The sequence below is a fragment of the Mesoplodon bidens genome (assembly GCF_964165515.1).
Source record: "Mesoplodon bidens genome assembly, chromosome: 12".
Lineage (NCBI taxonomy): Eukaryota > Metazoa > Chordata > Mammalia > Artiodactyla > Ziphiidae > Mesoplodon > Mesoplodon bidens.
The window spans coordinates 42,362,436-42,387,127 of record NC_138168.1 but is presented as its reverse complement, the minus strand read 5'-3'; the positions used below and the strand labels follow the sequence as shown (position 1 = coordinate 42,387,127).

Genomic DNA, 24,692 nt, shown 5'->3' with positions numbered 1-24,692 from the left:
CGTTGGCAGGCAGATTCTCAACCGCTGCGCCACCAGGGAAGCCCTGAATGCAGTTTTATGATTATAGATGTCTTTATTAAAAGCTCCCAATCTTTCATTTTCATCCTTAGGGTAATTCAAAACACCTACAACTTCTGCTTCCCTGGTTATTACTTTCTTTCATAAGCTGAACTGCCTGAGAGATTTATCCAGTGCTTAACCCTTCTTGAGTTTTATGCTTGCTCATAATCTCATTGTGCGATTTTTGTGAAATGTAGCAGCGAACTTTTTTGTAAACTAGAATACATTTTCAGGGTACTAATAAAAAATATTTTTATTCCTTTCTTTTAGTCACTCTTTTAAAGGATAGTTTTAAATTTTAGCTCCCTTTTTAAAAATGTTTTCTGTCAACTTCTCAGTAGTCTTATAAGGCTCCATCCTTGGTGATTTTCTTTGGGATGTAGTGAGGTTTTAATCTAAACCATGAATTTACTCTTTTCAGAAGCTGTTTAACTCACTGGTTCATCTTCTCCTACACCCCCAATTTGTAGTCAGATACAGTATGTACACGGGGTCATTTTTACATATTCTTTTACTTTTTTTGTTTTTTTTTTTTTTTTGAAGCAAGGGGAGTAAATCAGAAACGTAATTTTTCTTTTGTATATGCCAAGTATTTTGGCTCCTTTATTTTATTGCATCTTTATGTAATTACTGTACTATAGTTGTTAAATGAGTACTACATTTTTTTGAGAGAAGAGTCTCTTATATTTATTATTTGATTGTTTTATATTTGTCTCCTTGTCTAAGGCTGTTATTCTAGGTCAAATGCTTAAATCTGACCTTTAGGTCAAACCCTTTTGTTACTTGGGCCTTTGTTACAGCTTCCTCTACTGATCTCTCTACTTTCACTACCTACTTTTTAATATTTAAGTATATTTTCTATCTTTCAAGTTACCACAGACAAAAGTTTTGCAAGTTGTTTCCCTACCTTATAACACCATATGTTTTTGCTCAATCCCCCAATAACAGTTTCCTCACTGCCTTTCCAGATTCTACTAAGACTTTGCCATTTCTTCAGCCTTTACCTCTAGCCCCAAACATTCAGACTCAAAGCCATTGACACATATTTTAGGCTTTTGTTGCAACAGCACCCACTCCTAGATATACCAGTTTCTGTATCAAATAGCTATTGCTTCATAGCAAACTATCCTAAGACTTAGTGATTTGAAACAGCCATTTTATTTCTTACATTCTGGGGTCACTCGTGTGACTGCACTGGACAAGCCTTAATGCATAAACACTTAGAAGGCTTTACTTATGTCACGTGTGCTAATGTCTTTTTGGCCAAAGTAAGTCACATGGTGAAGCCCAAAGTTAGGATGGAGGGGACTACACAGGAGCGTGGAGACGAAGAGGCATGATTCACATGGGGCCATTTGTAACAGATTTCAATGGATTTCTAGCTCTGTATTACTGTGTGCCTTTGGGCAAGTCATTAAACTGTGTACAACAATTTTCTCACCTATAAAAAGCGTTTAGTAATACCTATCATAGGGTGGTTATGAAGTTTAAATTTTTTAGTAATTGTTGATTTTTTTATGATTATAAAAGTAATACTTTTGTTGTAGAAAATGTACAAACTATAGAAATGTATAAAAAAAGAAAACAAACATCTCTTGAAATCCCATCCGATACAGTACTATACTATAAGCTCCTCAAGGGCCTTCTCTATTTTAATTACTGCTGTAGATATATATCTTGGTTCTTGTTCTGAAAGATAGGGTCCTTGAAGGAAGAGACCACATTCTGTTCATCTCTGTAAATCCCACAGCTTTGCATTTAGGATTAAAAGTAATAACGCATAAAAGTGCTTAGCCTAATGTCTGGCACAAGTTATATTCCCACTTAAATTGGAGCTTTATTAGATACCAGTAAGAATTCTCAGAAATCTTAAAGTTATACTGAGAACAGAGTATCTAAATGGAACTGTAGAGGGTGGCCCTTACTGGTCATCTTCTCTCTGGGGAATCCTGATGACTCGTGGGATAGAGAATGGGGAATGATAGAAGAAAGGTGTCAGGATCTGCTTCTGGATCCCAAACTACTTGGTGGCAAGGCCTCTAATAAAAACTTCATTCAAGTGTCTTTGCGAGGGTGCTTGATATGAAGTTACACCATACCCTCAGCTGCATTTGCCGCAGTTCTGTCTTCAGCTTCATGATGTTTCCCTGAGTTTGAAGCATTCAGCTAACAATGGCAAGGTAGAGACACCAGAAACGTACACCTGATTTCCATGACAAACTGGTAATACTAGTGGGGCCACTTTGTGTTGCTATATGGGTATATGCAGCAACAAATTGGAATACTGTGGAACCTGTCCCCTGCTAGCAGAGTCACCCCAAAAGAATGGAGAGATCAGTGATCATCAGTCATCCAGCTGGTATAATACTGAATTGCTTCAAAACCAACTCATAATTGATGCCAAGTAAAAGTACCGTGTACCCATTAAAATATGGCATGATTGAAAAAAAGTGCATTTGAAACCTTCAAAAACAAACCCCACGAAACTTCAAAATGCTAAGTGAAATAAGTCAGAGAAAGACAAATACTTTATGGTTTCACTTATATGTGGGATATAAACAAAACAAAACAAAACCAAAAACTGAACTCATAGATACAGAGAACAGATTGGTGGCTGCCAGAGGTTGGAATCGGGGGGGTGGGGGGTGGGAAGGGAGACCAAATGGGTGAAGGTGGTCAAAAGGCACGAACTTCTAGTTATTTTTTTTAAAAAAAGCCATGAAGATATAATGTACTGGGGATATAATGTATAAATGGTGACTGTGGTTAATAATACTGTATTGTGTATTTGTAAGTTGCTAAGACAGTAGATCTTCTCATCACAAGAAAAAAAAATTAGTGACTATATGTGGTGACAGATGTTAACTAGGCTTACTGTGGTGTTCATTTTGCAATACAGCCCTCCCTTGATATCCACGGGGGATTGTTTCCAAGACCCACTTCAGATACCAAAATCCACGGATGCTCAAGGCCCATAGCGGGTCCTCCATATCTGTGGTGCCACATCTGCAAATTCAACCAACCTCGGATTGTATAATACCGAAGTATTTATTGAAAATATCCTCATGTAAATGGACTCACACAGTTCAATCCCATGTTGTTCAAAGGTCAACTGTATGTACAAATACCAAATCGTTATGTTGTACACCTGAAACTAATAGAATGTTATATGTCAATTATATCTCAATAGAAAAAAACTTCATGAAAAAGGAATAATCTAAAAAAAGAGAAAAAGAGACACTAATCTATAAACTATTTTGTTGTTGAAAACTGAAGTCTGACACTAGTGATAAGTTGGTATTCTTTATACTCAGACAAGTCTTACCTTTATGTTTTAGTCAAAGAAGTTTGGCAGAGATCACAGAACTTATCCATACTGCTCTCCTTGTACATCGTGGGATAGTAAATTTAGATGAATTGCAATCTTCTGATGGGCCACTGAAAGACATGCAGTTTGGAAATAAAATAGCTATCCTGAGTGGAGACTTTCTTCTAGCAAATGCCTGCAATGGACTAGCTCTGCTACAGAATACCAAGGTAAACCTGGGCAGGGTTTGCTTGTGTCTGGATGGCCTTTGGTTGACTGCAGGAGCCTCAGAGGTCTGGACACCCTGCTGCCTCAACGCCCCACACATAGATGCTCAGTAAAATCGTGATGATGATCATGACGATGGTGGCAGTGTCAACACCAGTGAAAACTGGTAAATGCTAGGAAAGAGTTTTGAAATTAATTTCTATTTTTTTCTGATTACAGATGGATTTATTTGTTAGTTATAGGGTAGTGTTAAATATTCAATATAAAGAAGATATAAATAAATATTACCTATCATCTCACTATCCAGAAATAATCACTGTTGGTTAATATTTTCATGTATTTCCTTTCAGTCTTCTTTTGTTTGTTTATTCATACCTTTATATATGTGGATTTGGGGCCAACATAAGTGAGAACTTACATGTGCAAGGTTTTTTTTAATCCTGCCTATTTTCTCTCATGGCATATATGATGTGGGCATTTTCCCATGTCATTAACTTTTTTCATAAACTTTCTAATGGTTGAACAATATTCAATTATTTAGATGCAATATTGTTTATTTAAGAAGTTCCTTATTTTTGGACATTTAAGTTGCTTCTGATTTTTTACTATCATAAATAATAGATTTGCAGTAAACGTCTTTACACATCAGTTTTTCCTCATTCCAGATTGTTTCTTTAAGATAAATTCCTAGAAGGATTCAAAGGGTTTAAACATCTTTAGTATTCTTGATATATATTGCCAAGCTGCTTTCTAGAAAGATTGTAGAGGTAGTCCTTATTTATCAGTTAGGATTAGGTATGACTATAAAATAACAGTGAGCAAAACAAGATTAAGAATTTATTTTTCTCATTTTTTACATATTTTTACTCTCTGGGAGTAGGCGGTCCAAGGTTGATATGGTGATTCTAAAGTCAGGAACCTAGGCTCCTTCCATCTTACTGCTCTGCCATTCTTATCTTACCACTCTGTGGCCCAAGATAGTTGCCATCATGTCTTCACTCCAGTCAATAGGAAGGAAGAAGGAGGAAGGGCAAAGAAGGGCAGATCTCCTCCGTTGAAGATCAAGTAAATGTACATCCTGGACACCAAGGACAGTCTCAGTGTAAGTCTGCTGTCCCAGAATCCCAACTGACTTAGCATTTGTCCTGGATTTTTTGTTTTTAACAGAGATGGTTACTAATAATTACATTAGAATAAGCCAGCATGGGTTTGATAGATCTCCGCTTTCTACTTCCAGCCTCTGCCTCAATTTTTGTCTAACATAAGCCAATAGTATGTGAGATCCATGTACAGTAGGGGGAATACTCATGTTAAGTTATTATTAAATCTGAAAGACAACCAGCAATGACGCCTCTCTTTTCCCGGTGCTTTTAGACACCTCCCAATCAAGGACAGAATGCAGGGCAGTTGTTAATATAACAAAGTACACTGAATGTCTAGAGACAGTTAACTCCTTTCTGTCTCAGGTGGTAGAAGTATTTGACACTGCTGCCCCAGCTGGCCATTTGGTGTATCACCCAATTGTATGGCCCAAGTCTGGCCTTCAGAAGTCATAAAACCACCAGGTACCAGTCCAAAAGCTCAGTGGGAAATATAGTAAGTTAGAGGTCCATTGTCTATGAAATAGACATGTGGGAAATCGAGGCTGATCAGTTCTGTGTAGACTGAGTGTGGTGACCTAGATGGGTGGGATGGGGGTGGGAGTGGGAGAGAGGTCCAAGAGGGAGGGGATACAGGTATATATATATAGCTGATTCACTTCATTGTACAGCAGAAACGAATACAACATTGTAAAGCAATTATACTCCAATTAAAAAAAAAGAATAAACTGAGCACACTTGCTTGTATGTTGTAGACCAGTACTATTTTATTATTTGGCAGTACTTTGTTTTGTTTTTATTATTTATTTGTTTGTTTGTTTATTTATTTTGGCTGTGCCGGATCTTAGTTGCGGCATGTGGGCTTTTTAGTTGCAGCCTGCGGACTCTTAGTTGCGACATGCATGTGGGATCTAGTTCCCCTACCAGGGATCAAACCTGGGCCACCTGCATTGGGAGCGCGGAGTCTTAACCCTCTGGACCACCAGGGAAGTCCCTGGCAGTACTTTGTTTTTGCAATAAACCTTTTGGCAACAACTCAAAAAAATAAAAGTATATATTTTATGTTTAAAAAGTGCTGGATTTTTGTTTCTCAAAAAAGTTAATAAGGAATGTGTAACTTGCATAAAATGTTTATTGACGTTTACTGTCCACTACAGAGACCGTAGTGGTATCACTGACCACATGAAAACAAGAAGAGTCGAATCTGCTGAAAAAGTGTCAGGATCTAGTTCCAAAATTAGTAGTTACTTTAGGGAGGCTTAAATGGTTTAAGCCATGTAGCTGAAGAAAGTACACATACAACTCTGTAAAGCCTAACTTTTGTTTAGATAAATAACTATTCTTCTAAATTGATTTCACTCATTTTTGACTACAAGCAATAGCTTTATGTTTGTTGTCTCCAATGATGGAAGAACTTTGCAAACAGTTAAATAATTCCAATTTCAGTTGAATGTTATCAGGTACTTCAAGTAATTAAATCATTTTAGTTAATTCTAAAAATGTTTTCTTTTTCCACCCATTCGTGGAATCAAGGTAAAGCTTTTGGAAATATATCTTATCAAAGGTAAAAACATTTTGAGTGAGATTGGAAATTCAGTTTAAAAGTTGAATATTAGGGGGCTTCCCCGGTGGCGCAGTGGTTGGGAGTCCGCCTGCCGATGCAGGGGACACGGGTTTGTGCACTGGTCCGGGAGGTTCCCACATGCCGCAGAGCGGCTGAGCCTGTGAGCCATGGCCGCTGGGCCTGCGCGTCCGGAGCCTGTGCTCCGCAACGGGAGAGGCCGCGACAGTGAGAGGCCCGCATACCGCAAAAAAAAAAAAAAAAAAAAAGTTGAATATTAGGGACTTCCCTGGTGGTCCAGTGGTTAAGACTTCGCTTTCCAGTGAAGGGGGTGTGGGTTCAATCCCTGGTCAGGGAGCTAAGATGTCACATGCTTCACGGCCAAAAAACCAAAACATAAAACAGAAGCAATATTGTAATAAGTTCAATAAAGACTTAAAAAAAAAGTTGAACATGAAAGATAAAATTGTTAGTTTACAGTATTAATACAAGTACAAATTTAGGTGAAACACATATATTTGTTGTGATAAAAATGACCGTCTTACTATCTTGAGAAATCTTTGGAGTACTTGGAACTGGTTGAGGCACACCCATAATTCATAACTGCATCGAAACAAACATCAACATTCTACTAATTGAAATAGAAGCTATTGTTACAAAAATTTACAAATATCTTTATAGTCAGAGTCTCTGGACTATAAGATTTGGGGGATATAGCTGATGTTGAGTATAAAACTATATAGTTCAGCACCACAATATGTGCCTTCTCTCTTTGTTGCCTGTCATCAATCAGATTTTAGAAATCTTTATGCCCAACAATGGTATTGAACTTTGTTATAAATGGCTCATCAAAGTTTTGGTGACATTTTGTTCAAAATCAACTGGAAATCTGAAATCAGGTGTTCAACAACTGAAACACCCAATGAAGCTTTTATAGAACTGCAATTAATGAAAACAAAATTTCCATTGGAATTTTTCCCTACAGAAGGAAAGAAGGAATTAAACAACATAAATGGTAAGAACGCAAATGCTCTACAAGATTAAAATTTGAAATTCTGTACTTTTGATTTGGAATATTTCATCTTGCAGGAAGAATCTTTTGGTGGTGCTCCTATTTTGAATAAATTGTACACATACATGAATGAAATGAAATTGAGAAGGCCTAGACTTTGCAGCATCTAATTTTGGCAAAACATTCAAAAGAATCATAGAGTCAATTTGTTTGACAAGTTTTATCTTTTAAAAATACTTGTCAAAGAAAAGTACTCTGAAGGAAGCAAGAAGACAGTACCTTGAAAATATTTGGGGTGGAATAGTTACACTTTTCAATGTGAAAAAAAAAATAGAATTGAGTGTCTCTTCCATTTAGAAAATTTGCTCTGAGCTTACCAAGTAACTCAGAACCTGTAGAAAGAGCATCTTTCTCAATTAAAAATATTATGGTCTACCAATAAGAATCAATTAAAATATCAATAATTTCAAATTAATTAACTATAAAATGCAACTGTGAAGAATATTGCTGGCAGTTTGTTTGTTTTTGTTTGTTTGTTTGTTTGCGGTACGCAGGCCTCTCACTATTGTGGCCTCTCCCATTGCGGAGCACAGGCTCCAGACGCGCAGGTTCAGCAGCCATGGCTCACGGGCCCAGCCGCTCCGTGGCATGTGGGATCTTCCCGGACCGGGGCACAAACCCGTGTCCCCTCCATCAGCAGGCAGACTCTCCACCACTGCGCCACCAAGGAAGCCCAGCAGTTTTATTTTTAAATGCCATATTTTTACAGACACATCCTTCAGAAAAATGCCAGTGACACAATATTAGAGACAGATATTGCTAAGAAACAAAGTATGTGAATATGTACCAAGAATAATCATTCTACTGACTATTTTTTAATATTCAGATTATCAATATAAAGAAGTTCTTTTTTATTTTATTTTAATGTACATGGATATATGTTATTTTTATTTCTTTTGAAATTTTATTTTTGAAAATGGTTTTTGAATAGAACTAGTTAACAAGTCCCCCAGTATAATAAAATCAATTGTTAGTTAATAAATACCAGTTTCAAAAAGTACAAAATTTTAATTATTTTAGCACTCCCTTTTACTCTCACATGGCCCAGTTCGGATGATAAATTGTATAGTGTCACCACTTTAAAGACATTTCTCAGAAGTTATTTGAAATCCTTCTGCTTATATCCTATTGGCTAGAATTTAATGATATAGTCGCACCTATCTGTCAGGGAGACTAAGAAATGTAAACTTGATTGTGAGGTTGCCATGTGCCCAACCAAAAATCCGGAATATGCACAGAATAGATACTGGGAGACAAGTAGCATTCTGCCCTACCTTCCCATCCCACTTTGGGCTAGCACATATTTTCATAAGACAGACCTGCTGGTTTTAGGGAGAAAATAGTGTGGTACCTTTAATATATAGTTTATATTCATCTGAAAAGGAAGCTAAAGAAAGAAATGAATTGGCCGTATAAAATGGAATAATAAATAATCTCAGTTGACTTGGGAGCCACTCTCTGACTGCATTGTCCAACTTCCCTCTTCACCATACCTGCTATGGTCTGTGTTGAACTTTGGGTCTTGGAGAAGGAGGAAGCCTCAGAAAGTACAGGTCTGATACGGTTTCTGGGTGCCTTGAGCTGCAGATGACTAGCCACACACACTGGCCACTCATGGTTTAGACCCACATAGCTGAGAGGAAGAGATGTTACAGACATACTAACTAGGTCCACATTTCAGTAATTAGCCCTCAGCCTGGCCCCTACTATTAAAAAAGAAAAAAAAAAAAAGCTTATTGCCTTCAGACAAATTTATATCTGTTTGCTCTGATCATCAGATCTAACTCACTTAAGCTATTCTGATGAAATGTTATATAAGGTTAAGATGGTGGTACAAATATCAAGTACAAATATTATTAACATGCTATAATGACACAAACAAGTATTCACTTGTGTTAACCACTTTATGGGAATAATATTTAATATGTTCCTTTTCCTTAGCTAGCTTGTATCATTCACACATTCTTTCTTTCAGTGTGGTTCAAGTTCAGAGAAAATGGAGGCTTTGTTCCCATCAAAATCAAATCAGATTCACAGCCGGTGAAATCCACTCCTGGTGTTTTGCATTCAGAAGCATCACTGTAAATGTTCCAGAGTCTAAGACCTCCACCATCTGCTCCATTAGGCACTGGATTTCAGTAGCACTACTTGATTTACTCCCCCCAGCCCCCCAAAAAAGCTTAGAATATCCAAGCAACGGTTCAGCCTGAAGCTTCTCCTTGGAATAAGAATGATCAGGCATTCCCTTCCCCTCCAGTGAGCCCTGTACCTTCACCGTCTCTGCACAGGTTTGCACCTTTAGATTTGCATTTTATCAACCTTTGTCTGGTGAGGAATTTTTTTCCTTTTTAAGCCATGGTATGTTTTTTTCTGACTTTGATAGTTGTATGTTAAATTGAAGCCTTTATTCTACACAACCCCGTTCATCCAAAACATGGATCTTTTGCACATTGTTCTTCAAAGGGTCATTGAAGCCCCTCAAGGTCAATTTCAAAAGATGCTTCACTGGCTCACTTTTTGTGAAAGACCTTGACTGCCATGTCCAGGGGTCCATAATTGATCTTCTACAAATCTAGGCTTTTTGTAGCCCTCTTTTAATCATAATAGATGATTTCCAAATCATGTGAACAGCATTTTAAACTGAGTAGATTGTAAAGGGTAACTAAAATGCTTTATCAAAGAATTTTCTTTGATAAAGCAAATCTCCCATATTCAGAGCCAGTTCCTTTCATTTAAATACATGGCAATATTCCCCTTAGAATATTTTTTTAAGGAAAGTAAAGTTTTATCTCAGAAGAGGAATAATTTTATTAAATGAGTTCCCAGAAGCTTAAGTTAAGTATAATACTAACTACTAAAAGGGTTTTGAAGGGGAAGAAGAGGTGGCGATAAACAAGCTCTCTACATATGGTTAATATCTTGGTAAAGTTAGATTCAATTTAATGATGTTTTAATTTTCTTTTATAAGAAAGAAAAATTGTCGGCAATAGCAACGTAAATAGAGGCCACAGAAATAAGGGAGCAGGTAGAACATAACACAGAATTGTTGCATATAATTTTCTGTTTCTCCACAGTAACAGCCTGCTTTTTCTTTAGGGTGTATATTTAACTTGGTAATTAAAATTAGCATATTTGTAGCAACTTTAATTTTTTATGACTTACTCATTCTACCAATTTCCCATTTTCTTTTGCTACTGAATTCTTATCTGAATTTCTATATTATGTGTTTATCACTGTACTTCTGCTGGGACAGGCCATTAGATGAAGTATTCTGCAGTCATGTGAAATTCAGAGCTGTTTTATAATTGCCAGGGGTAAAATGAGCAAAGTCAATTATTCTCCCTTTGGCTTTTCCCTGAAGATATTAGGGGTCTTCAAGGTAATTGCCTTAGGTAACACTTAGATTTTTAAATATCTCTAAGTATAGAAATTGGTATATTAATCCTCTTATAATTGTCTTCTTACTGTTATAGCTGTAGTCATGTAAGTGTGAATTAACAAGATTTTGAATTCAGTAGTGAGTTTAAAAATTAATGCTTGAGTCAGTTTGCCTCTCAGAAATTGTGCCCAGGAATAAAAAGAAAGCTAGAGATAGTGTACTGTATTAAAGACTTCAGGCTCTGATGTTAAAATTAGCCTGGTTCTATTTAGCCTGGGGAATAAATTTAAGGGTTAAGCTGAGTTTTAATCAAGTTGAAAGACTGGAGTCAACTTTTCTTTGACTTTTTGTTCTTTCACGTTTTCTTCAAATAGTAATTTCTGCAATGCTTTAAATACCCACAATGCCTTAAAATAACATACACACTTTTTTTTTTTTTTGCGGTGCACGGTCCTCTCACTGTTGTGGCTTCTTCCGTTGCGGAGCACGGGCTCCGGACGCGCAGGCTCAGCGGCCATGGCTCACGGGCCCGGCCGCTCTGCGGCATGTGGGATCTTCCCGGACCGGGGCACGAGCCCGTGCCCCCTGCATCGGCAGGCGGACTCTCAATCACTGCGCCACCAGGGGAGCCCAACATACACACTTTTTAATGAAAACTCTTATAGAAAGTCCCAACTATGCAACTCGTTAGCTATTTTCCCTGTATCTATTCATGATTCTATTCATGTATTCAGGTATCTATTCATGTATCTACTCATGAAAAAATACAGAATGCGGACACTGCACATTCAGTGACTTCTAATGAGAGAGAGTCCAAATTTCAGCTGCAGGGTCTATAAGGAACAAACCAGTCTGGAAAGGGCATGGCTTAGAAAATGATCTTTATTAAGTGATGGCAAAGCTTGAAGTTATTGATAGCATTTTAGAATTACTGTCTTCTAGGCAGGCTGCAAGAGTTACTATCAACATTTAAGGCTGCTTTCAGTATGGAGAGAAACAGTATAGAAGTTAGAATCTCTGGGTTTGGGTTCCAGATTTGCTGTTTAAGTTTAGTTCAGCAGAAAAACAGTTTACTTTTAGTTCATTCTGTAAAGTCTAGGCTTTATGTTTTTGTCTTTGTTTTGACCCTGTAATCGTCCCTCAAAGATTCCATGTCTCAAATGAGCATACCTTCTAGTTCATCCCTTGTCTGCTGCCCTAAAATTCTTTGTCACCCATCACTTTTATACTCAAAGTGTATTCTGAGAACCACTAACCCTGACCTAAGGTGTTTATTCATATTCTTCTTTCTGGGGCCCACCTCCCTCCGCTAGAAAATAATTTCATGAGGAAGGAGGGGGTGTGTACAGCAGCCACGGGATTTGCATTCTTACTGAGCCACCCAGGTCATATCGCAGACAATTTTATCAGACCCTTAGAGGTAGAACACAGGCATCAATGTATTCTTTTAAAACTGTGCCTGGTGATACTATGGTGTAACCCAGATTAAGACCTACTGCCCAGAAATTAGCTAAATAGTAGGTCCTTAAAAAATAAAAAAAAATAATAATAAATTAAAAAAATAAAATTAATGCTTGAGTTATCATTCATTTTCAATTATGGGACCTAAGGGCAACTTTTTATTTTAGTACTTCACTGTATAAAGATCCTGAACTAAGAGACCTCAGATGCCTCTTTTTAAGCTGTAAATTCCCTGACTCCATTGAAATAAATTGCTCTATGTTGTGTTCATGTAGAACATCACTGAATGCTGAAATGATGGGGTCATGCCAGAATCTAAAATTTTAGTGTTTGAGCATCAAGCTATCAATGAGACATGCTGAATAATTGGGGGGAAATCATAACATGGAAAAGCACTATAATTTAGAAATCTGGCTGACCATTACAGCTTTTCCCTTATCTCTGTGTTTACTTGTAGACTGGATTTGTATTTTAAGATTAAGCCACAGTGTAAATAAGACTGTGCACATTATTATTTGTCATCTTTTTAAAAAAAAAAACCATAGTGTTTTATATGTACAGTGATGACCCTAGTATCTAAAGAGTTTAATTCACCATGTTATTTTTTTTAATCTTTGTAGTGATTTTCATTTAATGGACCTATGATTATACGTCTGTGAATTAGTTAGTTCTGGGGTCTTGTCTCAACATCCCAGAACATTGTCATGATGTCACTCCTGGGAGCCATTCTATTAAGCATTAGTGATTTATATTTCTAAAAAACCAGTGACACAGATGTAGTCCTTGCATAGCTGATGTATTTCCTTATGTTAACTTGGTTTTCCAAAAGGCATAAATATGTTGTTTACAAGGAAGACTTTTGTTTATATAAATATGCTCAATTTATGCATATAACTCTCCTTTTATACCATCTATATATTTTAATAAAGCAGCTGCTATTGGTTATTTGATGTTTTTCTTATCTGTTATATTAATCTTACTTTCAAGTTCATGTTGAAAAGTGAAACCTAAAAACATACTATATCATATGAAATTTAAGTTTTTCTCCGTCATATTCATTTAATATAGACACTATTGTGACCTTGTGTGTTTACAGTCTTGTCATAAGTATTTTACCTGTGGAAATTATTGAATTAATTGCTTTCATCCTCTTTAGTTTGACACCCAGGATTAATGTTCTTTTCTTCATATGACCCAGTCAAGGGTAGATTTTCATGACCAGAGTAAATATGTGCAGAACGTAAGTGGGGTGTCATATGTTGTAACGATAAAGGAAACTATCTCCATATCAGAGAAGTCAAAATGCTATTATAAAATTAAAATTTCAAAATCCCCAAAATAATTTTTCCAGCTTTTTTCTTATCACATGCTAACATAGCCACATATTAAACAGACACTATATTTATATTCTGAGTCTGCTTCCTTGTATTTAAAGTAAAAGTGATAAATGTTTGAGATGTGTACTAGAAATAAGAAGACAGGGACTTCCCTGGTGGCACAGTGGTTAAGAGTATGCCTGCCAGTGCAGGGGACTCAGGTTCAAGCCCTGGTCCGGGAAGATCCCACATGCCTCAGAGCAACTAAGCCTGTGTGCCACAACTACTGAGCCTGCACTCTAGAGCCCGTGAGCCACAACTACTGAGCCTGCGTGCCGCAACTACTGAAGCCCATGCGCCTAGAGCCCATGCCCTGCAACAAGGGAAGCCACTGCAATGAGAAGCCCGCACACTGCAATGAAGAGCAGCCCCCGCTCTCCGCAACTAGAGAAAGCCCACACGTAGCAACGGAGACCCAACGCAGCCATAAATCAATAAATCAATAAATTTTTTTAAAAGGCAAAATATTATGTTCTTTTAAAATGTATTATCTCATTAAAACCTTGAACTTTACCCTTGTGGTGCCATAAAACAATGGAATGAAGTATCTTTTTGTCATAGGAAGATCAAATGCCATCATTCAAAATGGACACTTCTCTGAGTGTCTGTGTCAAACCAGAAACCTGAAGACAAGAAAAAAAGAAGAAGAGAAGCATTTCTTCCATATGCCTGGCATTTAAAGAAACCCATTTTTCTAAAAGTCTGTGTTCTACAAAAATACACCCTCTGAAATGGGTACAGTTGAACCCCACACCGTGGTTGGCCATGAGAGGTAGAAACGTACTGATTATGGCAATCTCATTGTATACTTTGGCAACCTCAATTTTTGTAAATCCCTTTTCCCACTTTCTAGAAGTAAAATTAATTAAACCAGCTTTTTTTTTCCCTCCAATTTCACTGAGATAAATTGCTATTTCTCCAAAGCCAGAGAGAGAAAAAAATGTATTTTCCAGCTTGAGTTATTCAGTACTCTTCTTTTGCCTTTCTAATGATTTTACTCAAGGAATTTCCTGAGTTCAGAGTTTACAAAGTACTAGGCAGATGAACAGTTGATTACTTCCTCTTCATCCTCAGCCACCTGACCCCAGTCTCTTCTCCAACCATCCTTTTTTCACCCAGTAGACTTGTACACAGTGCCCCTTTCTTTGTCTCTTACTGTTCACAACTCAATTCATTTCACCTTAGACAGTCTCCAAAATGTATACACATCCTCTTCAGCTGTTTTCCTCCAGTTTTTCATTCTTTTACCTGTTGTTTCAGAAAAATTGCCCCAAAAAATAAAAAATAAATAAAAAAAGAAAAATTGCCATCCACCATTTTGCCTTCTCTTTACTTTTTTCAAGAGGAAAAATAAACCAAGAAACTTGGAGTTGAAGAACACAGAGTAAAGCTTGGTATACTCTTGTGTTAAGGAAAAGGAAAATTATAATTAGAAATGAAATAGGCATAGGAAAGAACCAGTGTCTCTACCCTTATTATCTTATTAAACCAAATTTCCCTGCAGCCATCAACATTTAAAGATCATTTAAAAAAATATTTCCTATTTAGTTTTGTTTTCCAATTTTGTTTAGTTGCAAGTATTATAAGATTGTGGTTTTCAATCCTATTTTTAATCACAAGTATATGGTATTTCTAATATTATGGGCTAACTAAGCTTTTGTGGGCTGCCCTGGGAACCTAGCCATCATTTATAGCCTTTTATTTTAGGAAAATGTAGTATAAGCTCCAAAAAATTTACTTATAGATGAAATTCCAAAATGCAGTGCATTTGTAATCTGGTGCCTGCTATGTTAAATTAAGACTGAATTTGAACACCATAAGCAAAAGAAAATTTAAGAGTGTCCAAAAGGATCCATGTGACTACTTTTCATTACTTCTATTGATATAGCTTTGGTTTTAGCATTTCCATCATTTTCCTCTGAGTTATAAATACTCAACGAAAAAATTCACTGTAAGCCAAAGTTGGCTTACAGGGCCTTAACCCAGGAGCAAATTTTATTTATTTAGCAATAGTGATTGGGGAAGAGCCCTTTTCTGGCAGCTAATGACCTACTCGAGGACTTGTGTGCCCAAGGCAAAGCTGAAGGCCATTAGCCCAGCAGGTCATTAACTGACAAATGCCTGACCCTGAGGTCATTTCTGATATTGTAAACTGTGAAAACATTAAAGTGGGTTTGTTGGAAAGTATGGCTATGCCAAGGAACTTTGTTTTTAAGAATTTTGGAAAATGCATTAAGTTGTTTCTTGTTATTCATGTGGCTTAATTGTCTTTGTTCTTTGTTCAGGTCAGTCAGATATCAGTAAACATCAAAACTATACTGTGTGTCTGTGTTCAATCTTTAGTTTTTAAAGGACAGTTTCCCCGTTTAGAATATCAGATTAACTACTTCATTACTAAGCAGCTACACTCTTGTGGATCCCTTATGTTTTCATCATATGTTGAGCTTTATAGCACTTATCTATTTTATATTCCTCAGTGATGACATATAAAGCTACAGAGAGGCATGGAAATAGCCCTGAAGTAGAAGTCTGTAGACCTAGTTCCTATCCCTACCTTTTTTTTTTTTAATTTGCCATTTAACATTGGACAGCTCATTTTATCTCTTAGAATTCCAGTTGAGAACTTTTTCTCCAGATTGTTTATCTAAGGTGTTAATACTCCATTTTCGAAATGAAATTAGAAACTTCATAATGTAGAATATTTAATAGTTATTAAAATTACTACCAAACATTAAAAAAAAAACCTTATATTTTTGAGTATTTACTATGTAGCAGGCACTGTTGTGTTTTTTGCGTATTAACCCATTTAATCTCTCCTGAGACAGAGGAAAGGGTTAAATAATTTACTCGTGGTAATAAATGGTAGAGCTGCTGCCTGAATCCAGGCAGTCCGGCTCTGAAATCCTTGTGCTTAACTAAAGTAGAAGACAAACCAACAAAGAACCATGATGCCTTTTTTGCCAGCAATTTTGCAGTTACAGATACTGGAATTTATAATATCTTAAACAACTAGTGGTTTTTAAATATTGGAATAAACAATACAAACATCAATAGGGCTTTATAAAACATTTTAGAGAAATAACTACTAAGCAAAGGCAACTTGTTTTCTTAGTTTCTTCATCTATAAAATAAAGACAGCATTATTTCCATCCCCTACCTCCTTACCAGTGCCAATAGTCTATACAGTTCTGAGTGTTGTAGGAAAGACTGTAAAGGTACAATATATAACCAGATTCTGACAAGGGCATTAAATATGAAGAGAAACAAAGAAATCAAGAAAAATTGTTAATAAAAATCAAAGGTGTAATAGAGAAACCAAAATGTTTTATAAATGTCAGAGATCTTAAGATTGACATGCATATTTCAGCAATCTAAAGTAATACCCGCCCCATAGCTGATTCACTTTGTTATAAAGCAGAAACTAACACACCATTGTAAAGCAATTATACTCCAGTAAAGATGTTTAAAAATAAATAAATAAAGTAATACCCCAAATTAGTGAACTCATCTTTATGGCAGATTTGTGATGAGAAACTTAGGCTTTATTTTTTCAAGTACTTTAAGCCATAAGGTGATATGCAGATGTAAATTTCTGAAAATAGTGTTTGGACAAAGTGGTAACTGTGCAAATTTATTTTGAAATAGTTAAGATTTATACAATGAATTCAAATATTAGAAGAGTATTGGTAATTCAACGAAAATTTTTGTGTGCATGTGCTAAGCATTAGAGATAACAGTTTAAAAGTCAATTGTGTATCTTTATAGACTTGAGAATTTCGAACCCAAGGGCATCCATTATTTGATTCAAAGGACAATGCAGCTTGTCTCAAGTTTCTACTACCTAATTTTTTTAAAGGAGGGGAAAATGGATTATCTAATTTTCTAGAATGCAGTATTAGTAGGGCCAGTTATTTTAGGAATTTCATTGAATCACAGATTTTGAAGAGCTGCGATGGTATTTGGAAGAAATACAATTACAGTTTTAGACAAGATGCATGGATTTTAATGCATATGAGTCATGCTTTTATTTCTGTGACTGCCTTTGAAGTGCCGACCTTGGGATGTCTCTAAATTACAAACATCTGCTTTTCAGTGTGGCAATTTGAAGAGGAACTGATTGTGCTGAAAGGTGAACTGTGTTACCCAAAGAACATGGTATCCCTGGAATTTGCAAGATGTATGTGTGAATTCCAGAAAAATCCTGAAATTTTTAACTCTTTGGCCAATGTGGTCTAAACCAACTTGTTTTCATGAATCTAATAAGATTGAAGCTAATAGTCAACATCAGTTAATGTAAACCAACAAGATTGATATGCACTCTAACAGAATATATCCCATAGTATCCAAGAATGATTCTGTTTTATCCTGCCTCTGTTTACACTCAGTTAATTTACATGCTTTTGTTATAAAGTGATAAAGAAGTTAACACCTTTACAAATATATTTCAGAATAACAGTGTTAAAACTGCATGTCGAAAATTTGAGGACTTTGTTTGCAATTCAGATGGCTAACCAAAGTATGAGCTATACATGACGTATATCAGCATGATGTAAGATAATGGTTCCAACCACAGATCACATCCTGTTTATTGCTGGGCAGTGAAATCGTTTTAGTAAATCACTATCAACACTTTTTTTTAATGAAATGCAAAAGAAAAGAATAATGAAAACTTTTGTTTTATAGAACTTTTCACTCATTTTTGTGCATATGCATGTATGCATACACTGTGTCATGATGTAAAATATAGTTCTTACTCTGGGTTACAATTGAAAAATTTTGAAAGCTGGTACTACTAGGCAGTGTTCTAGCAAGCAGCATCCTTTCAGTTGCATGAAATACTGTATTATGATTCTGGTGTTCTGAAGATTCACATTGTAAACGTCTCAAAAGTGGTATTAACTTTTCAGTAAAATCATACTTGGAAAACCTTAGTTAACATCACTGAGAGGGCCCTCAAATGAAGAAGCAGTGAAAGCAAAATGTAGGTTATCGGCTACATGGGGAAAAGTGTACAGATCATTGAAATGGCAGACATGATTCTCTTCAGAGAAAGTCCAGTCAAAACATGGTGTAACAGTACCCTTAAGTAAAGAGCATATTAACGTGGACCATCCTGAGTCCAACAGACTTCATGTGCAGGAATTCTCATGTTGGAGATGGTGGAAAATAAAGCAGCTGACTGCTGTATGATAATGACAGAATTGCTTTGTTTCATGACTAAACATGCAATCCTCAGCAACTATTTACAGTTTTTGTAGCAATGCAAGGTACTTGACACAACCATTTTTTAACCTGCTGGAAAGCATCTCCTTTTTCTTTATTTATTTCTTCTGAAAAGTTTCATCTTGATGTCAGCATTTTAAATTATCTGCCACTTTTCAGGAACCTAATCATTGTTTAAATAAATAAATGGTATTTTTCATTGTTAAGTGACAAACAAGGCCAAAAATCATGCACCTTCATTCAAAAACTGAACAACTTTTTTGGATTACTTTTGTATTGCTAGTAAAAGAAATCCACATTTTTGGCAAATTGACTATTCCTTACAATTGTTATGAGTAAAAAATGTGTGCAGCTATACATTTAGGTGTTTCTGATCACGGGGCTTACTGTTGATAAAGCACAGATACTTCTTACCTAGATATGCAAACTGAGGCCCAAAGAAGTGATGTGCTGGCCCAAGGTCATGCAGCTCATCTGTGTATTAATCCTCTAGGTGATCAAAGACAAATAAATGGCCTTTATATGGCCATCACTAGTCTCATTAGTACAGTGCCAGGTACATAGTAGGCTATCAACAAATGTTTCTGAAATGAGTGCACCAGCCAATATAATGTTAAATTTCAACACTTCATACTCAAGCCATTTTCCTGAACTTGTGGACTATTTAAGTTTTATCAGCTGTGATTTTACTTTTTTGGAGTTTACTGAATTTTCGTGAACCATTTTGACAAATGTTACCGGTAGTTAGAGTTTATAAACCAATGTATCAGCTGTTCTAAATTAAAAATTAAGATTACCAATTTGTTTAGTTTTTGCTGCACCTGTCCTACTGGTAGTGCCATTTCTCTCTCTGCTCTTCCCCCTTAGCCAGAAAGAAGTTCCCAGCTCACTAGAACAGATTGCCATCCCTCCCACAAATAAGCACGGCCTTACACATTTGGCAGCATTGAAGAGGCTCCCTTCAAAAAGATGAGTTAGAAGCTTCTTCCAGAACTCCTGTGAGTTAGTGGCATGTTTACTGCAACAGACCTTTCATCATTGTCTTCATTAAACCTGGTCTTTGTCTGGTAGGAAGGAGTGGAGAGAACCATTCTTTCACAGGCTTCATCAATGGCTTATTAAAGCCACTCATTTATATTAATCAGAATGCAGATTAGGGCTCATCAGGGTTGTGTGTGCCCAGGTGGTGGGTGAGTAGATTCACCCCTTATTTGGCCACTGCTTTTGCTCCCCGTGTTCTTCAGAGGTTGCTTCTCCAACGAGGCTGCCAACCTGGAAGATCTGGCTGGGCGCTGAGGACTCCACCTGGAACCAGATAGTTTGCTTAAACCCAGTTTGTAAATGATAAAGTGCTTTACAAATGTTAGATATTATTGGCCTCTATGGGAGAGCGCTACTCCTTTACCAGTCCTTCTCTACCTCACCTTGGTAATGTAGGTAAATCTTTCTTCTTTAAAAGCAACTCTCAAATACTTTGTGCTCCATTTGTATGAAGAGGAACGGAAGAGTGAAGCTAACCACTCTGGTTACCATTAGCAGGCTATTCAGCATCCTTTATCTATAAAAGTATTTTTCTGTAAAATATTTTCACTGACAATATAGTTTTTGTGGCTTAAAAAAAAAATCTTGACAATATCCCTTCAAATGCCAAAGCACTTTGAAAAGAACATATTTACTCTAAATCTGTCTTTTGTTCCTCCCAAGATGTATATGAGAATTTTCCCTCAAGGGTGTTTTACCTTTGCTACTGCTTCATGCGTTGCTGTTTGTTCCTGGGGATCGGGGGAGGAGTGCAATAGATTTGTGTGTAATTAATGCCATCAGAACTGCAGATGCGTGTACACACATGACTGTTTCCTTTGCTAGCAGCTGTTAAGAGTACTAAAGACTGAGGGGCTGTGGGTTCATTTGCCTCCCAAATAGAGTGATGGATCACACGTTGTCCTGTCATTCCATGCTGTAGTAAAAAATGTCATTAAAATAACCTTTCCAGTGCAAGTTTTTGAAAGACGATTATAAATCTCTAGTAGCCTCCACAGTTTTAGTATACCAAGCAAATTAAGTACATAGCAACCTTTTAAAAGTGAATTAAAATACAACTATACTATACTATACTACCTTATGACATCAACTCAGCTTATGCTGACTTGAGTTTCATTTGGGCCACATTAGTTTATAATTAACATTTTTCTAAAGATTTAGTTGTATTTTACTTTAAATTTCGTATAGGCGCTCCTTTGCTCAAACCGAAGTGGTCTGGTTTACTAGTGAAACATGTACAACTCTGTTGAGTCTATTCCATCTGTCAAATGCTGACTGTCAGTACTCCTGAATCACAGTTATTGAGAAAGGCACAGGTTGTCTGCACAGAATGCTTATCACCACTTACAGATCTTATTTTTGCTAATCAAGAGACTATTGATTGCTATATTCCATAAATCAATTTGTGGACACAGCTTAGCTTGAAGCCTTTCTGAGACTGAAACAGGGTATCCTTCTTCCCGTCCCACCCCCTAGAAGTAGGTTTATTTTATCTGATTATGAAAGCAAGCTAATAAAAGGAGAGAAAACTTAGTACATTATATACTAAGCAATTATACATTTAAGCAATTCAGAAAAGTTGAAGAAAAAATTTTAATTAAAAACATCTAGAATCTTACCACTTACAGATTATCATTATTATCAATATTTTACTGTTTCAGAATTTTTTCTCAGCATATATGAACACATAGATTGACCTCATTTTTGTTTTAAAAATACCTATCATGTTGTTGTGTTTTGTTTTGGTGGTTTTTGCGGTATGCGGGCCTCTCACTGTTGTGGCCTTTCCCGTTGCGGAGCACAGGCTCCGGACGCACAGGCTCAGCGGCCATGGCTCACGGGCCCAGCCGCTCCGCAGCATGTGGGATCTTCCCGGACCAGGACACGAACCCGTGACCCCTGCATCGGCAGGCGGACTCGCAACCACTGCGCCACCAGGGAAGCCCATGTTGTTCTGTTTTGTAACCAGCTTTTCTTTTTCGTTTCCTTAAGAATATGTTATAGACATCTTTTTTTTTTTTTTTGAAAGGTGCAGTCTTTTTTTTTTTTTTGCTTTATAACAAATTTAATCAGTTATACATATACATATGTTTCCATATCCCCTCCCTTTTGCGTCTCCCTCCCACCCTCCCTTAGACATCTTTATATAGCAGTAAGTGAGGATGTTTTTTGGCCATTTGGTCATTACCACTTCCTACTTCTCTCAATTTCTAATTTTTAAGTTGAGAATTTTATTATATTATAATATATAATTATATAATATATAATTAATATATATTTAGATATAATTAATTATATTATGTATAATTATATTAATATATAATTATAATTTTATTATATAATAATTACAACACCTTTTGTAAGGGTATGCATCACTTTAGTTTTTCAGTTTAAAAAAAATCACTGAATTGTAGTTACCCTTGCCAAAAATAAAGAAGGAAGCAATTACATATTCCCTTGCAGTTGGTAAAATTTGTCCTGTAAATTAACCATTTAAGAAATTCATTCCAAAGGTCAGTTGTATTGGATCTGTAATTGTGCTAAGGTTCAGACAGATCTGAATACTACCTATTCCTTATCTTTCATGAGAGGGTAGTGATTAAAAGGGGAGAGATAACAGAGATTGTTTGCTTGAGAACAGCAATTTGATGTCCACTTCCTTTCCTATGCAACCTTCTCTCTGGTAGCCAAAAACGAGGTGGCAGGAGATACCAGCTCATAACACTGACATTGTGAATGGTTACCACTTCTGGCTCACTGAAATCTAAGGTGTTACTTAGAAGATTGGGAGATAGTGTATCTCCCAACAGTTTAACGCTGTAGCGTTAAACACGACACAAATCAAAGAAAAAAGCATAGTTGAATTTGCATGTACAGGTAAGCAATTCTGCTCTTCTCACAACCAGAAATGCAGAAATGAAGAAACATATCTCCTATTTGATTACTCTCTAGGCAGGTAAACTAAACTTTATAATAGTGTTGGTGACAGTCATATAATCTGAAATAATGTTTCAGGATGCAACAAGTCAATGTTACCGAGACCTCTGATTTTGGTTAAAATAGTCTTTTCATGTGTTCTGTTGTTGAATTAAAACCCACTTTTTCTAGTAGAAAGTGTTTGCTTGCTCCCCGGGCTTGGAACAGAAGTCCTTGGTCTTTCTCTGGAGCACCAAAAAGTCTGGGACGGGGACTCGTAGTCTCAGACAGTCTGGCAGTTGAGCTCTAGATTCTCTTCTGGCTGACGTTATCCTTGCTACCATTTTAGGTTGCTTGAACAAATCATTCCTCAGTAATCTGAGGGAAGGGAGGAGCTCATTAAGCAAGTGCTTTCTTTTTTTTTTTTTAATTTACCTTTTGGCTACGTTGGGGTTTTTTTGCACGCGGACTTTTCTCTAGTTGCGGCGAGCAGGGGCTACTCTTCATTGCAGTGTGCGGGCTTATCTCACTGCAGTGGCTTCTCTTGTTGAGGAGCATGGGCCCTAGGTGCGCAGGCTTCATTAGTTGCAGCACACGGGCCCAGTAGTTGTGGCACGTGGGCCCTAGAGCACACGGGCTTCAGTAGTTGTGTCTCACAGGCTCTAGAGCGCAGGCTCAATCGTTGTGGCACACGGGCTTAGTTGCTCCGCAGCATGTGGGATCTTCCTGGACCAGCACTCAAACCCGTGTCCCCTGCATTGGCAGGCGGATTCTTAACCACTGAGCCACCAGGGAAGTCCCAGCAGGTGCCTTCTTGTATTTAAGCACAGTAGTTATCTAAACAGGTGAATGCCTGCGGTAGTAAACCATGTAATGACAAAAAAAGATGAGATCATTAAACGGTCTTGTTAACATATGTATGGGCTGTTAGCCCTGTGGTCTTCCTAGAAATATTTGCAATTTTAAAGGAGGATAATACTTAAACACATCTCTTTTTGGTATAATTTTAAAAGTAAACATCTCAGGCAGTGGAAAGATATTTAAGTGTGTGCTGGATTAGTCACTTTTGCTTGGGACATATTCACCTCCCCTAGGGTAGACTACTGCTTATACTCTCTTGCCTCCCTGGACTTGTTAACCTAAGGAAGTCCAAAGCTTTTTCCTTGATGGTTTCTGTTGGCAGTGGTGGTGTATTCTGCTTAAGCAAGGACGGCCGTTTGGAAGTACAGGTCATTTATAAATTATAAACTTGTAAGTACAGATCTACATATATTTGCTAATTGCATTAACAGAAAAAGAATTGGAGAGTAAAAAGTTTTTGTTGCTTCTTCCTGGTCTGGAATTTCAGGGAAATAAAGGAACATTCTGTTTATCCAAAACCAGATCCATTGTTAAAATTAGTGTCGGACTTTCTTTTTGTAAATCCCTCTTCACTTTACCAGTGCTGGTCTCAGACCTCAAACTGTTTCAAAACCATAACATTTCTTAGTGACTGATTGATCTGTATTATGTGTCCAGCCATCAGAGGGATCTTGGGATGTTGCTTGTGTAAACTGTAATCCAATCTGATGCTGTGCATTTAGTTACAGTCTTTCATAGACCTATTGGCAATACTTTATCCTCCTGGATTTGGGAATAGAGCTTATCTGATACCTTCAGGGGGGAAAAAATCCATTCATTTTTTTCTCTCTTTCCCCACTTAAATAACTCAACACATCTGGTAACACTGTAGGATCATTGTCCTCGCAGTTCCTCTGCAGCTCATATTGCTACAATATTTCTTAAGGATTTGGTTACCTAAAGGGCAATGCGATTAAAAAAAAAAAGACTTTGTATAGGTCTTACAAATTAACCCATCTGCAGAGCTAGAAAAAAATAATCCCTTTAATCAGCAAAATTTCCATATCGGCAGGCTTGTGTGTGTTGTGCAGGATGCATGTAAATATAAATTTGAGATAAATGCTTATG

General features: G+C 36.8%; 1 protein-coding gene across 5 annotated transcripts in view; it reads left to right on the top strand.

The window, feature by feature from the left end:
• Positions 1 to 24,692, top strand: part of PDSS2 (decaprenyl diphosphate synthase subunit 2) — a 270,988-nt gene that overhangs the window by 152,352 nt on the left and 93,944 nt on the right. For all 5 annotated transcript variants that reach the window (XR_014017210.1, XR_014017211.1, XM_081250994.1 and 2 more), the window contains one exon: positions 3,399 to 3,597. Coding sequence is in view for 3 of the 5 variants with exons in the window: in XM_081250994.1 (XP_081107120.1) it covers positions 3,399 to 3,597 (199 nt within the window). In the remaining 2 variants the exon portion in view is untranslated. The remainder of the gene's footprint in view (positions 1 to 3,398; positions 3,598 to 24,692) is intronic.